This window comes from Lutjanus erythropterus, chromosome 20 (genome assembly GCF_056507025.1).
Source record: "Lutjanus erythropterus isolate fLutEry1 chromosome 20, fLutEry1.hap2, whole genome shotgun sequence".
NCBI lineage: Eukaryota > Metazoa > Chordata > Actinopteri > Lutjaniformes > Lutjanidae > Lutjanus > Lutjanus erythropterus.
Window position 1 is genome coordinate 15,526,662 of NC_139336.1, and position 16,434 is coordinate 15,543,095.

A 16,434-nucleotide genomic window follows, 5' to 3' on the forward strand; every position below is an offset into this window, starting at 1 on the left:
CTAAAGTTTTGGAGAAGATGCTTGACAAACAGCAGCTTCATCATGGTAACTCTAAAAACAGTTGTCCAATGTTACGTCATAATGATGTGTAATGAAGATCTGCCAGATTACATTGAGCAGATGTCCCTTTTTTTTTTTAAGGACAGACCATAACTTTGCTGTTTTATCCCCAGATTTCCTCCTCTCAAAGTGGAGTGATAACAGAGTAGGCCTGTTTAATATTAGTAACAGGATAATTTTAGCATGGCTAGAGGGAATAAATATGAATAAACTCTTATAGTTATGTTTGATCATAGTTGTAGTAGCAGTAGTAGTAACAAGCCTACAGTATGTGGTACCACAGTACCTTGCCCTTGCTGTGCAGGTGGTGATGATGTAGGTTTCTGGCAGCGATCATGGCCAGCTGTCTCTGGATCCACTGTAACTCCATCTGAGACTGCCTCAGCAGCTCCTCCACAGGAACACTGGAGGTGTGATCCCGCATTATCACCTGAAAAACCCACACAACCAGAGATTACACACACTGCAAACCTCACACTCTCCTCACACTTCCATGTAAGCATACGCTTACTGAGCTACACACTCAAAAAAAAAAAACAACCAATCTGCAAGCAGATGTATACACAAAAAAACATTACATCTACCGTGCATTTTACCATGTATTTTTTTTGCAATGTAACTTTCTTTTATTTTGGACTGCACCTTTATTTAATAGCATATAATAATAATTAATTCACAAATCACAATTTCAAGCAAAAAATAACAGGAAGTGCACGTTGCTTATTACAAAGGCAACAAAGATCATGCAGAAAAGATTTTTCTTAACCACAAATGTCCCCAATGCTAAGCTAATCTGAAATACATTAGAATATAGCAAACAAAATTGTATTACTGCACTTGAAATGAAAGAAAACAAGTGCACAGAGAAGAATACACAGCAAGTTACATTTACGTAGCACTAATGAATCTAGCAAATAGTTTCTTGGCACTTACTGTACAATTCCTTCATCTTCTTTCAATAAAAATCACATAACTTGCTTGTTACTGTGAATACACAATCAATCTCTAACAGCACACACTTCCAATTTCACACTGCTGCCCCCTGCATCAGCACGAGTGCACGTATTAGTAGGTGCTGACTCGTATGATTGATACATGTGTGTGCCCGCGCGTGTGTGTATGAGTGTGTGTGTATGAGTGTGTTCAGTGAGAGAGAGAAGTGCTCCACTCAGTTACATAAGAGAGGATTACTGTATCACAACAACACAAACACAGTGACAGGGGGCAGCGTGGAGAAAACATCAGCTTTTATCAGTCAGTCATAAATCCCCATCTACTGTACTATTCTCCTGCTTTGTACCTTTGCGCAAACACAACTCACACGTTCATGCACAGGAATACCATATTCACAGTAACTGCTACACAGTGACACATGGAAGGTTAAGAAGGTCAACGCTGCTTGTACTTCAAGAGATTTGACTTATCAGACTCCACTGCTGCACCATAATAAATACTCTGCTGATTTCAGTCATGTGATTTCTGTTTTTTTGACTGAGACTAATGTGGTTTTCCTAATAAACAAAAACAACTGCAAGATCACATTTTAAAAAAAAACATTTTTTAGTAAAGGTACACAAAAATTGACCAGCTTTTTTGGATAGTATCAACAACAAAGTGGCAATAATTAACGGACGAAGAAGAAAAACAAGTAATTTGTTTCGATACATGCTTTTCCTCAGGTAATAGGGAAAAAAACTGTAGGATAAATTTGTCTCTGCCAAATGCTCGAACAGCTTCTCCATGCTGACTCACCTTGGACAGCTTCAATTTCCTCGCAGGGGACGGGAGGAGGAGGAGGACAGACACAACAACAACAACACAGAAAGCTCCGGAGTCCTATAGATATATGCAGAAATGTCCCATCCTGCCAAGCCCCTCCATCAACCTGCAGTGAAAAGCATCTCTCACAGATTCATCAAAGTGAGAGGACAGAGCCGTGCTTACGTCATTATCCAGGCCTGAATAGGGTTTTATATTTCCTGTCAACCTATTAATTAATCTATCAGCCCATTACTATGATTGATTTCATGATATTGACACTTAATTTTATAGGAATGTAAACTTTCTTTGAAGAGGACATTAGTGCATTACTATTATGACTCCTCATTGTTGCACTGTTTACACTTGAGCACACAGTCATACTCAGTTTTAGATGTCATGAGGAAAAGTGGATGTTTGTGCGTTGTCTTAAACAAAAGAAAAGAACAAAAACTGTTACTACCACCCCCAGTCTCCCCTAAATGGTTTTCAGCGCTTCACTCCGTCTGCAGTGGAGGAATTTCCGAAACTGGACAATAACTTTGTAAAACTGCAGTTTGCATAAGGAACAAAAAGTATATCCAAGGTCAAGGATAATTATGTTGTACCTGAAAACTGTAAAACTTAAATGGTCATAAAAATCCTTTACATGCATGCAGTGAAATACATAACTTTGCAAAATTGCTTACCCATCCAAGTGATGCTCTTCAGTCTCTCTCATCCTCTTCACAGAGATCCTCTGTTTTGCTGGCTTCTCACCTTCTCGGTTTTGGCAAACTCTCATGCCACGTGCCTCCCTTGTAATCCTGAATAATAAGCCTCAAAAAAATAAAAATAAATACATAAGCAACTCTAAAACTTAAAATCAGAAACTGCAGGGACGCTGTCTGTCACTGCACTGCATAACCACGGCTTCAAATGTTGTTTGCTTCTTGGTGTGTCTGGCTCTCGGTACATGTTTTGGACAGCTTCTCTCTGATATGACTTGCTCTTTTCAAACAGAAGACAGTTATGATTCAGAATTTTCTCTCACGGCGTTCTTGTACCCAAGGCTGCCTGCTGTGTGGCCATATGGCACGCTTATCAAGAGGAAGGAGTATAAACAGGAGATGGGAAAAGAGTTTTTAAGGCTAACCTCTCACCTGTTATCACAGTATAAAGGGTGAGCTGGCAACATACATTAGCATATCCCTGATACTTTCTGCTAAACTAACACCTACAGTGCATAACACATGATGTGATATGTAACCAACAAAAACACGTTCTTGTTTCATCCACACAGGAGTTTTCACTTTCCCTGATTAGCTTGTAGCATGACTGTCTGGTCGTACTTGACCTCCACCCAAATGCCCTGTGAGCTAATTTTGTTGTACCTGTTCCAGTGTGCACGATTGACAGCGGTTTATTGGAATTAAATATACATTCATAAGTATGTTTTCATTAGTGTATAATCACCTGAAAATAAGGATAAATGTGTTTTCATGTCCTTACCTTAGAATGGCCTTTATACTGTATCACCGGAAGGTGCGGGTCCGTTTCTACGGAGGCCGCCATAGGTCGAGTCTCGAAGGGAACCCCAGACCCGCGAAAGATCTCGCGAGAGTGATCATTTTTAACGTAAAACATGATCTATCCCTAATTAAATGTGGGGTTTCTTCTCTGAATCTGCTCAGATCCGCAGCTGTTACATCATAAATTATAGTTTGTACAAAGTGCACGACGCGTAAAAATCTCGCGATAGTATGGCAAATCAAGGGTTCCCTTCTAGAGTTTTTTTTTTTTTTTTTTTTTAGCAGAAAATGGCAAACTGCTGCTGCAGCAGTGAGTGAGATTTAAATCAACGATAGAAGTACCACAAAATGAAAAACAGGCTCCTAAAGGCTGACCACACAGCATTCAAAGTTGTTAAACTTGTTAAAGGTCCAGTTTCTATAATTTACAGCAATTTATTGGCAGAATGTGACAGGGATATATTATAAATGCTTTGATAACATGGAACCTTTTCTATCATGCAATCACTTAAAATGTTGGAATGATTCATAAAAATAATCCATAAAAATAATCTTCTACCAGGGACAGAATGAATAACACATTTAAGTTCTTTTAGTATGAAATATACATTTATGGGATCAGAATGATCTTCTCCTCAGCTAAGTTGTCTTTCACTGTATAACTCACCGTTTGTTCTTTTGTACTCTGCACAGCCTGAAAGGCCATCACACAAACATCAGCAATCTCTTGGTTTGTAACAACCTGTCCCTCTCAACAGCTGTCCCTCTTTCCTTGGAAAAACAGTATCAATCATTATAATTTCATAAAGAATTAGAAAACGGTTGGAAGGCCATCTGGCATCCTTTCAGGGTCCAGACTTGGTTGGTCACCGAGTATCACTGTTCTACACGCTTGGAATGGGAGGGTGAGGTGAGGTGTTTGACATCTGCAAGCTCACTGCTAGATGCCACTAAATTCTACACACTTTTCCTTACAAATGGCCCATTAATTTGCAACCCCAAATGCGTGCTTCATAAAAGCAGTCATTCACCATGAGCTTTAGAAAAGGTTTTATTGATGCACTACACAAAGACATCAATGGTCAAAGAGAAAAACATAACTTCAGAGCAAATGCTTTATAACTGTTGTTGCGTCTGCTCCTGCAGTAGCTTGTGCCGTTATCAAAGATGGATTTGTGTATGTTTTTTCAGTCTACGCTTTCTGTTCAGGCCGAACTGCTGTGAAGAGTCACCTTGTCGGATGAACTGGTCCCAGACATTTCTACCACTCTGTGAATGCAGTTCTTTGTTTTTACTTGTTTTTAATCCAGACAGAAGTGCTGTCCTAACACATCTCCTCCTCCTCTCAGTAACTGTGTGGCAGTTTCAAACTCCAGTGGAACGCTCTTGATCTGAGACTGATTCAGGTCTCTCTCCATCAGCTGGGGATAAGAACATGAGGCACATTATTCATGCTACTCAGATGACTGTAAGACGAGTAGTAGTAGTATTAAACTTAACTTCTATATAGTTTCTATACCCAAACAGACAACATAATGTAGTTTGAAGTATCTGGAAGTCACCTCATATGTCGTTATCTCCAGCACCTCGCTGATGTCATCCTCTTTTTCTGGCAGGGGTGTGTTGATCAGCACAGCAGCTTTGGCCACATCTGGATGGTAATGCTTCTGCAGTGTCTGCAGGGAAGGATAAGAAAAGAATGAACACTTTAAATGAAAAAGAATACTTCCATTAAGTCAGGCTTCTACGCGTTTTTAATTTTCCTTCATCTTGTTTTTCCAATCAACGTGACAAAAACCTTGGCTGACGCAAGTCAGAGTCAGTTGTCGTCAGTGTCATGGATGATTCATTGGTGAATCCGAAACACACCTTAATCTCCCACAAGCTGCTCTCTAAGGCACGGCTCTGAGCAGGATCCTCTTCATCCATTAAATACGGGTCCTCCAAAGACTCTGCCATTATAAATAGAATCAGACTTCTACATATAAACCAAATATGCTTCTGAAAAGGATTGTACAATCATAGTAAAATTCATAGTATTAAATATTACTGAATTAGACTGTGAGTCTAAAAAACATACACTAGTGCTGTAACAATGTTGAAGTTTTAGCTTCAACATCAATATTCAATACAATTTTCAATACCATGAAAAAATTGGCACAACATTGAGGGCAAAAAAATAGGGGATTTTTATTAAGGATACAAATAATAAGGCTATAAAAACACAACAAGGAACAGGCAGAGGTGGGGAGTGAATGACCAATCCTACGATTAGTAACTGACCCAGTCGATCACTCAAGCCACAGCAGCCCCAAATTATCTAATTACTAAATTTCTAAGATTAAAGTTAATAGTTAATGTGTATTAACAGCATCTAACTTAATTTACTTCTAACCATAGTCAAAGGAGGTGGGGCTATTGCCTCGTGTCTGAATGTTAGATTTTAGACAACAGTGCCTGGAGATTTTGAATGGCTATAAATATTAAAGTACAAATATAAACAACACTGGCCAACACTCACCATCTTCTGCGCTGGGCTTGTGAATCAGGACTCTGCTGGATGGATGCCGACGGATGAGGTTGTAGATGAAGGGCAGCACAATGAGGAGGGCTGTGGGTGGTGCTGTGAGAGCCAGGCGAGCCAGGCGTTTGGCAAATGCAGCCACCAGGTACACCGGCAAGTGACTGCAGGTAAGCACAAACACATGTACAACAGATCTGTTACTATTGTATATATATGCTTTTGAGCCTTTATATTCATTGTCATAATAAACACACATTCTCCCCAACAAATTACTGCTGCAGTGTCATTTGTTCTCCACTGAGACAAGTGGGACTCATCATGGACCAGCAAATTAAACATGAGGTTATACTGGGAAATTTTTGCAACAAATCGAGTACTGGAAGTCAAAACAAAGCTTGTCCAAGAGAACGGATGCAGACAACTATAACTACATAAACTGATGGTATAAAAAAAATAAACTTTAAGTGAAGCATGAATGATCTTACCTGGAGCTGAGAAAGATGTTAGCTAGGTGGAAAAAGCGTGCTCTGTACTTCACATGGAAAACAGAAGGCTCAAGCAGACTATACAACTTCTTGTAGAAATCGGGGTAATCCCTGCAAAAAAACACACATACAACATAAAGTACACTATGTATATAATTGAAAAATACCTTTTAGTCAACAGAATCTTTACAGAATCATAGATTATTACTAGAATATTAAAAGTGGCCAAATGTGTGTATTTTCACATAATACTCACAGGTTGTGTTGATGTATGAGTACAAAAAGGCCATTGAGAGCCAGCAGGCTGATAGCCCCACCTGTTCAACAAAAATAACACAAAGTACCACATCATGATTACCGACATAAGTCTATAGAAATAAAATTATATATTTATATTTCAAAGTTGTCATTGAGTAGCAGCACAACTTGCCAACTTCATAGGCAGCAGTCAAGAAGTCAATCATCAGCGTGGGTTTACTCATGTGGGGCAAAATGGAGTCATGGAGGATCACCAGGACCTTCTTATACATGTTACTTGGCAGCTACAACAGAGAGACGAGAATTCATGACATTGAGCAGTATAATTAGATGTGTACAGATAATACATTTTGATGTAATTGTTTAGCATTTAAAAAAAATAGTTCAGGGTTTTATTTGTCAAAAGCACAGTGTAACACAGGGTCATTCTGAGCGATGAAAGAGGAAATATCAGATTTTTATAGATCACAAATACGGACAACAAAACAGCAAATAAAATAGCAAACAACAGATAAAATAGACTTAGAATACATAGGCTGAAAGCAGCAAAGACAGAAACAGCTGTCTCACAGACTGAGAAGTTGGGGAATATGGACAATTAGAGTGTTAATTATGTAAATAATCTATTCTCTCTCTTTTTAGGCGTGATGGTGCAATCATGATTTCATACCTTATACTTGAGAAAGCCAAGCCACATCCTTTCAAAGGCACGCTTGTGTTCCTGTGATGAGGTAGAACATTTAAAATTGGATCCAGGAAACTTTTAAGTGAGAAAACAGGAACATGAATGTCTGATTACAAATATTTTACTTACAATCAGTTTAGCGGCTTTCCAGTCTTCATGCTTAGCTGGAAAAAATACATCACTTTACAAAACTGTACAAGAAATAAATAAAAACAGCCTTGTCTTACTACTAGAGTTATCAAGATTATCATGCCGGAGAGAGCACAATCTCATGTGACTTCATGAAAAATGTGATCTCGTGTGATTTCATGGGGAGCAAGATTTCTCATCGTTTCATGGGGAAGCAGGTGTAAACAATGGAGACAGATGTCGCGGAACAACTGACTATATTAATGCTTTGCAGTAAGAAAGAAAACAAAATCAGAGGTATAAACGAGTCTGGATGAGAAAATGTTTGTGGACACGCAGTCAACGCCATATGTCTACAATAGTATGTAACCTAATGTCAATCACAAAGGCTTTTTTAGTTTAAGTTTAATTTAATTTTAGGAAAATTACTATAGTATAAAGAATACAACACCATATGCATAACATTTGAGTTAAAAAAGCTAGGTTTTATGCAACAGAACAGGGAAGCTAGAAAAGAAATTTAGCAGCACAATACAGTGCTTTTGAGAATTGACAGAGTATCACAAAACATAATATTGTGATGCTCAATATTTTCTTACAACCCTACTGGATTATCTGGGCCAAACAAAGGTGCCAACCCGAGGTCCAGTCGAGATTTCTCCTCTGATTTGCAGGAGGGGTGAATCTGAGGAAGATCGGCCCGAAACTCCTGTAGTGTGGAGTCAGCATTACCCCCCCACACACAGTGACAGTTCAATATCACTGCAAAAAAGAAATTCATATCGTGGCATTATAACATTGTCAAAAGCAGGTCTCACCTTCCTGTTTGACCATAAAGTTGGTGAGCTCTGATTCCTGGCTTGGCACACTGATGCTGGATATGAGTGTGAACACATTGCTTTGATAGATGGGCACCACTGCCTGAGAGGAACAAAACAAGCCAACATTATTCAACAAACCAAGCATTATATATTGTCTAATTAAAAATCACGTTTCTAAACTTCACTTAACTTGAATGTACACACTGATTAAACAACATCCTGTTTCTAAACTTTGTCTATTGAAGGAGTGAGCTCAACAGTAAACAGCTTTCTCCTACCCCTTTGTTTTTGTCCATGACTTGGCCCACATTCTCCCGGACGCAGCTCATGACATAATAGCGAACATCCTCCATCTCAAGGAACTCCTGGAATCTGGAGATCAGCAGGGAGTTATCTGTAGTTTTGGACAGCAGTCTCTCCACCACCACCTGCCCATGAAATAATAACAGAAACGTCACAGCATTAATATTAATGCTTTTTATTTCATTACTCACATCACTGATGGCCCAGTTACGTGACACAAGATCCTACCTGGATGAGCTCTCTTGGGAAGCTGTAGTGTTCACTCCAGTCCAAGTCCTCCAGGGGATGCTGCCCTTCTGCTGCAGCAAACTTCATCAGGCAGCAGAGAGCGCTCTCCTGCATCCAGACAGTAGATCATTTAGCAGGTCCAGTAAGAACAAACTGCTATCATCAAAGACGATTCTGACTCCAGGAATTGGTAATAATAACAGGGTATTTATCATGCCAGCCATTAATTTATGCACAAAAAGTTAAGAAGAAAACATCTATATTGCCTGTGAGAAATGTAAGAAACATGTCGACTGAAAGAACAACTACTATCACATATGATATATTCACTTTAATACAACTTAATGTCAGAAAAAAGTTTAAGTAAATGTCTGTCTAATGGAACAAAAATCTCAACTCCATCGTATATGACCTGTTCAAATATGTTTCTACATTAACAGAGCAGCATGGTTCTTTGTCAAGTGTGTGTGATCACCATTTCCATTCAAACTATCAGTCAGCTCACCTTGACTCTGTGAATGTCATGGCTGAGATGTTCAAGCAGCAACTCTACACAGCTGTTATAACGGTGGCGCATGAATATGCGGTACTTCTCCTCAGCACTATGTCCTCCTGAGCCAGAAAAGATATGGACAAACAGAACGATACAGAATTATATTTTTTAAGACAAGCTTATCCTTTATTGGTCCAGCAATGGGAAATTTTCCAGTGTTACAGCAGCAAGGTGGATAGCAAAATAGAGGAAGAATCAATAAAAAGCAATAACTATCAAATAAGTAAACAAGTAAGATATAAACAAGAGGAAGGAAAAAATTAATAATAATGATAACATTAAAAAATTGAATTTATACCTTTGCACATAGGATATATTGGTATTGCACAGTATGAAATGATATTACTTGAGTGAAATATTGATTTAGCACATTTTGTATTTATATTTGCAACCACAGAGAGAGTTAATAACCATGTTCTTCTCTGATGTAGCACATAGTGAAACCCAGAGGAGTGGAAACTATCTCTTTAGAAGATGTTGTTTAATCAGTGTTTACATTATGTGTATTGTGTACATTTCAGCACAAGTTTCATCTAACATTTGTTTCATGAGCTGTAGGCAGTATTGATGTGAGACAGTGGTGTTACCAATGATACCAAATTAAGGTTCCTGTTACATTCAGGTCAAACACAGTCAGGGTGCTGCTATCCTATGTGTTGGCTCACTGGAAATATTCTGATACACCAAAAACAACAGGGCCTTAATTATCATTGGTAACACCTGCGCTCGACTATTTCATATGGTTACAGTGAAAAAAGTTCGATTATGGATTATCAGCAAATACTCACCGCTGAGGGCCTCGTCCTCTTCAGGCAGTTTTCCCATGAATAGCTCTTTCCTTTCCAACAAGGTGCAGAACAATTTACTGCACGCACCGACAGCACTGACAACATCCTTCTCTTTTTCTGACTGGACACATGCAGAACACAAACACATGTAGAGTAATAGTTTAGTAACACAGAGAAGTAAGTAGACAATCTACCAGTTAACCAACATGTTTTCAGTTGGGGTGCCCAAAAACTGAGTGTTACTCTGTTGTGTATATTTACCTCAAGGACCTCGAGGATGTCAAAAACGTCGTTGGCGTGTTTTCTACTCTCGAGTACACTCTCGACTGTGCTATTCAAGTCAATTTTAGCTTTCTTTACACTTTGTTGGCTTGTTTTTTCCGAACTCACGTTGCGTTTTTTGGCCGGCGCCATGATTGAATGATGCTGCGTTCAGGTGTCATTCGAAGAATACGAAAAATCATGTATTCAAACATCGTGAAAGTCATACGTCCTAGAACTGTATTTACGAATTTAAACGCACAATTAGACTATGTTGTATAAATATTTCCATACAGGAAACGGTGTATATCACATATATACTTTTTGTTTGTATTATTTCACTGTCGTGGAAGTACGGCAATCATAGTTGAGAGGTGGAGTACTGCTTTGTCCTACGGTCAAAGAATGCATTATCCACAACTCTTAACGGTTGTTGCGCCCCCTGGCGACTGGAGGATTATATTTTATCTTACTTTGAGAGTATCTAATCACTGTAGTACAGCCAAGAACCGCATTTTATCAAGAAAAAAACTGAAACAGTAGCGGCAGTATTCTTTTGCTGCTAATTATTTATTGTGTATTTGTACACTGGATGTCAGTTTGAATACTGTATTGTTTTTTAAATTTAATAATAATAACAACAACAACAACAACAACAACAACAACAATAATAATAATAATAATAATAATAATAATAATAATGATAATAATAATAATAATAAGAAGAAGAAGAAGAAGAAGAAGAACACTGGCATTTTCTTATTGTTCTTTTATTGTGATACAGTTAGTGACTCTGGGATGCTGGCTTGATAGCTCCTTTAAGGACAGGGACTCCCATCAGAGAGTAGGGCACAAACTCAGAAAAACTCACTATCCTGCATGGGCGTAATAACAGAACAGAGAACAGTAGACTTTCCTACATTTACTTATTTTTATATTGTTGTATTCATAATATTTTTAAAATCAGGTATTGCAGTTTTAATTCCACTGTGTTGTCTTGCAGCTGTATAATGGCAATGACGAATGTCAAATTGAGATTATGTTAAATTGTTACTTTAATCAATAATTGTATATAATAATATCCTGTCCCATGTTAACACTATATTCACTAATCAAGCTCTGATGTGAAAGTGTCCAATTTTAATACTGATAATGACTTTCACAATTTAGACATGCCAATTAAAATGGACTGAAAATAAAAGGTTTAGAGAAAGTTTATCATTACATTTTCACGTTTTTTCCTTTTTAACAGCACTATTTAAGGTTTGTATCAGTTTGTCGTGATCTTGCCAACACAAATTTAGGTTTCAATCATGGGCCAATAAGTAACTATAAAAATTTGACCCAGGGCATGAACATTATTTTCCATGTACATCTCAAACAAATAACTGATCACTGAGATTTTACAGAAGATCCACTGGATCTGGCCAACTCTCGAGTGTGGAACCCTCATATTAGTTTTGACTGAACTATAAAATGCATTTTTGCAGGGAAACTAGACGGCGGATTTTATCCCCATTCTCTTACAGTGGAGTTGTGGGAAGGTGCAACTGCCTCACAACCAGCATGGACAAAATAAAATTATAGCAACCAGTACAGCCACTTTCACCATGGACATATGTGTATGTGAGTATTGTATAAATATAGACTTGAAAAATCTAAACACAGTTAGGGTCAGTTTAAAAGAATAATGGGTCTGAGACAGAAGTTAGCTGAAACCATCCACATTTGTTACGGGGCGAAATTAACATCAGGACACAATCAGGGTACAATAAAGAACAGCAAGGATTTTATTTTCTTGTTGTTTGTTTAATAACATTTGTATAAGAGAAGCAGAAATGAATCAAACTAAAAAAGTCAATCTTAGAAGATATACTAAACAGAAAGCGTATTCCCAACAAAAGAGAAGTTTTGATGAGAAAGTGTCTCTTCTTTCAGCAGTCAGGGTGATCTAATCGGAGTCATTTCCTACATCTGCGTTGTCCTGTGGGAAAGGGAGAGCAACAGTGAGTAAGAACATACAACATACGGGTTTTTACAGTTAAACATTACTGTTATTAATAAATTTGTTCCTCTATTATGACTTCCAGATACCTGTTTCTGGTCCTTATCTCGTGTGTCAGTAGCTGTGGCGTCAAAGTCATGGATAGGAAGTGTGGACATCCAACTGACCATGGAGCCCTCCAGACACTCTGTCTCGACAATGGTGGGGTAGATGTGAGCCTCCTTGAAGGCCTTGATGGCCGCCTCCTCACGGTCCCACTCTAGCCGCTCGTGCAGCCCGTCCCCTCCAAATCGTTTGTTGTAGCGGTCAAAGTGAACCCTCTCCAGGACCAGCCCAAGTCCTGGAGCTTTGGGCACATCCACCTTCTCCTGTCCCCAGCTCCGCTCCATCACTTCCTCCTTGGCGTAGCCCTTTATCACCGCAATCACCAGGCCGATCATCTTGCGGATTTGGTGAAGCATAAAGCTCTGGCCACGCACAGTAATCACTGCAAACTGGGTATCATTGCAGATGAAAGGCTCTCCGCAGGACATTTCCGTGATGTAGCGGCGGGCGCTGGGATCATTTGGAGCCTTCTGAGAGGTGAAGTTGTGGAAGTTGTGGGTGCCTTTGTAGAGAGCAAACAGACGGTTCACAGTCTGAAGTGTCTCTGGGTCAAGGCGAAAGGCTGCTATATTCCCTGTATCATAGTCTTTAGGGGAGAAGGCCACTGTTGGAAGCATGTAGGCGTACGTACGAGCATCACAGTTGTTTTTGGAATTGAAACCCTGGGTCACCCGTTTAAGACCTGTCAGAACAAAAGCAAAAGTTACTTGCTGTAGTCGACATTAAAGGGATAGTTCAGATTATCACGAACCAACATCTCACCGAGCACTCTGATCTGTGGTGGCAGATGCTCATTGATTTTTGCAATGATGTCCTCAATCAGCCGCAGCTTAAGAGACACCACTTGACCAGCTGCAGACACACCCTAAACAAATTCAAATAGACAAACACCAACAAATATATTACATTTACATTCTCAGAATGTTTTTTTTTTTTTACTAAATTCTGAAAAATATTCCTACTAAGTTGTGTATATGGCTAATAAAAATGTCTGCTAATTCTAGTTTATATGCAGCTGTGCATTCTCTTATTATGGAAAAGCAGAACAGCTGGAGCCGCTTGAGCCATTTTGCTTCTTTGCGTCAAAATTGTGTTTTGTTTTGTTTTTTTAGCAGATTTGTTCATCCATGTGAGCACAGCCTCCATCTTTAATGTGTTCAACCACTGTCTTGAAAGGGTCGGTGTTGCAATATTTGCACATATCCAAACCTGTTGATATTTAAATCTTTCATAATGTTTAAAAGTAGGTGTGTTTCTCCACAAGACAAGAAATGTTCTGTTTGTTTGTTTTTTTTTATTTAAATTTGTGTATGAGTCTCTACCCCAGCCTTGCAACTTTGGTAAAAACCTATATGCTCCTAAAACCTGAATAATACCCGCGTGTCCCACGTCTCCATTGGAAAATGCTATAATCGGATAACTGGTTTCAAGATAAACCACGAAAAAAGTATTACAGTTTCAAAGTTTAATTTTCATTAAAAACGTATTTGATAGCAACAGTCTCTCAGATGCAGGTGCAGCATGCAACATGGGTTTGTTTAGTGTCAATGAAAAAATCACAAAAGACATCATGCCATTTCAAATCACTGAGAAGTTCTAAATATTAAACTTGGTGAAACGATGTCAGTGTGTGCATCAGGACTTTTTTTTTTATCTTAACATAACCACAATGATACTGACAATCATGACAATTTTGTTCACTACTTGTGATATGACATTTTCATATAATTTAATCCCATTGTGCCAAATACACAAACTCATACCTTGTCTGTTCTGGCACATCTTTGGAAAGACATTTTCTTCATTTCATCACCATGGTTTTCAGGAATGCAACCAGATTTAATGAGTGCAGTGACCAAATCATCTTCAATGGTCCTAAACTGAGTGGTTCCAGGATTTCTCTAAAGAAAAAAAAAAAAACAAGATTACATTATGCAACACAATAAATAAACAAATAAATAAGGTTCAAAACACTAAGAGCAGAAACCTGCTATAAAATGGAATGTACCTGCATGCCATAATATCCTTTTCCAGAATATGCCATGAGGAGGACCACTTTCTTTTTGGGATATTTCTTTTCATCTTCAGTGTTTTCCCCCTCTGCTTTTATTCTTTTTGCAGCCTGAAGCTTCTCAGCAGAGTCTTCATTCTCCTCGTTGGCTCTTTTCAGCGTCTTGGCTGTCTGCTCGTCTCTGGCTCCTTCGCTCATCATGCAAAAGAACTTACAGTAACCACCTGTGTGTGAAGAAAACCCGAGATATTCAGTGAGAATCAGGCCCTGACACACCACCATGGACATTCTGTAGCACATTACGTACAGTGACTCCGACTTAACCAGTCAAATACATTTTTGCACATATTCAGACGAAATAAAGAGAAGAATCTTGAGGAAAAGGAAGATTTAAAGTCCAAAAACAGCACAGAAACAGACTCATCAACAGCTTCAAATTAAATTCGCACAGTCACACTGTATTTCTTCCGTGATCTTACCGTTTCTCCCTGACGTCAGTCTGTGGTTATTAATTAAGGCACTCAACAGTGGTCGGATTTTAAACATGCCACGCTAAGCCATCATGACAAGTTCATGCAGCTAAAAGATGCACACTGGCATATCAGCTGTAAGCTAACGCGGAACAGGACACAATATTCACATTAAACTAATTTTAGTCATCCGCTGACGAAATATACACTCCCCTAAAGACGTAAGCCAGCCTTGTATATCAGATTTCAATGACTAAATAAATAAATAATTATAAATACAGTGCAAACTTTAGCTAACAGTCCTGTAATAGATGCGGCAACATACACACATGGCCAATGTCAACTTTGACCTCTCGTGTAAATCTCGCGATATCCTCCTTGATCACGATTGTGTACACGTCATAGGAGTTCTTTTTTTATTTTTAAGGGAACAATTAATCAAATTTAGCCTCTCTGTGGACATTTTTTTAAAATTCATGACAGTCTTTGCTAACTTATTGTAGTTTTTTCTTTTTTATTATCTTTATTTGGTTTTTAATTTTTATTATCATTACATTTTTTTCAGTTTTATTACAATGCGGGGGATATTTATAAATATGGCTATGAAATAATTCGTGAACGAAATAAATGAGGCAACAAACATATAAATAAATATAAATATAAATGAGTCAATGCAGTTCAATCAATAAATAGTTTTCTATTTAAAAAGGACATCTCTCAAAAGACAACTTTTGTTTATTTCAGGGGATTTTTATTCTGAAAATGCCACATTAATTCTTTTCAGTTCAGTTTATACTGTCTATGGCCTGAATCTATGCGGTCACGTCCTCTATATTTGCATATAACAATTGGAAATAAATGTGGTATTATGAAATAAAAGTAGTAGTAGTAGTAGTAGTAGTAGTAGTAGTAGTAGTAGTATGAAAATAAAAAACTAAAAACCTATTTATTTATTGATCTGTATTTACTCATTTATATTCATAAGGAAATAACTTCAACACTAATCTTGCATCATCCAACAAATTTTCAGGAAATTAGTATCTCAATATTCAACCAACACTCAGAGACCTGTTGTTATGGAAGTCAACATGTAATAATAATGTTTTCGTGTGTTTACTTTAAGTATGGGAATAACATAAAGAACAAAGTAGACCCACAATCAGCCAAATGTAGAATTAGGGAAAATTTTCACATGTAGTAATATTTTTGTCCACTTGAGTGCAGCAAAATCACACAAACAGAGGAGTCACCCAGTGGCTTTAGTATGTGTTTTTAGATTTAAATGGCACCAGTTTGTTTTTAAGGTTATGGTTTGCAATCTGACTCACAGTAAATTTCATGTTTTTATACTCAGGATAAATTGTAGACAGAATGAGATTTTTAATTAATTGAGCTCTTATTCCTGATATATATTATAGGATAGACTAAAATTTATTACATAATTCTCAATACCTTGATGTATGGACTGGCTGATTGTGT

The 16,434-nt window shown here is 38.0% G+C and overlaps 3 protein-coding genes across 3 annotated transcripts in view; all 3 read right to left on the bottom strand.

Moving 5' to 3' along the window:
* Positions 1 to 3,372, bottom strand: part of rimbp2a (RIMS binding protein 2a) — an 89,653-nt gene extending 86,281 nt beyond the window's left edge. The window contains exons 1-2 of the mRNA XM_084746640.1: positions 3,310 to 3,372; positions 347 to 490 (exon numbers count right to left, since the gene is read on the bottom strand). Of these exons, the coding sequence (XP_084602766.1) occupies positions 347 to 490; positions 3,310 to 3,372 (207 nt within the window). The remainder of the gene's footprint in view (positions 1 to 346; positions 491 to 3,309) is intronic.
* Positions 3,373 to 4,521: 1,149 nt separating this feature from the next.
* Positions 4,522 to 10,535, bottom strand: noc4l (nucleolar complex associated 4 homolog). The gene is made up of 15 exons (XM_084745832.1): positions 10,365 to 10,535; positions 10,104 to 10,224; positions 9,268 to 9,374; positions 8,763 to 8,870; positions 8,510 to 8,659; positions 8,229 to 8,331; positions 7,411 to 7,445; positions 7,267 to 7,317; positions 6,769 to 6,880; positions 6,595 to 6,655; positions 6,339 to 6,449; positions 5,851 to 6,014; positions 5,199 to 5,281; positions 4,892 to 5,005; positions 4,522 to 4,750 (listed from the first exon to the last, which is right to left on the bottom strand). Exons 1-15 carry the CDS (start codon positions 10,515 to 10,517, stop codon positions 4,631 to 4,633), a joined length of 1,593 nt encoding a protein of 530 aa, XP_084601958.1. The 5' UTR covers positions 10,518 to 10,535; the 3' UTR covers positions 4,522 to 4,630.
* Positions 10,536 to 12,131: 1,596 nt separating this feature from the next.
* pus1 (pseudouridine synthase 1) lies at positions 12,132 to 15,313 on the bottom strand. Its single transcript, XM_084746614.1, has 5 exons — positions 14,965 to 15,313; positions 14,483 to 14,709; positions 14,238 to 14,375; positions 13,237 to 13,339; positions 12,132 to 13,156 (listed from the first exon to the last, which is right to left on the bottom strand). Exons 1-5 carry the CDS (start codon positions 15,029 to 15,031, stop codon positions 12,333 to 12,335), a joined length of 1,359 nt encoding a protein of 452 aa, XP_084602740.1. The 5' UTR covers positions 15,032 to 15,313; the 3' UTR covers positions 12,132 to 12,332.
* Positions 15,314 to 16,434: the final 1,121 nt, after the last annotated feature.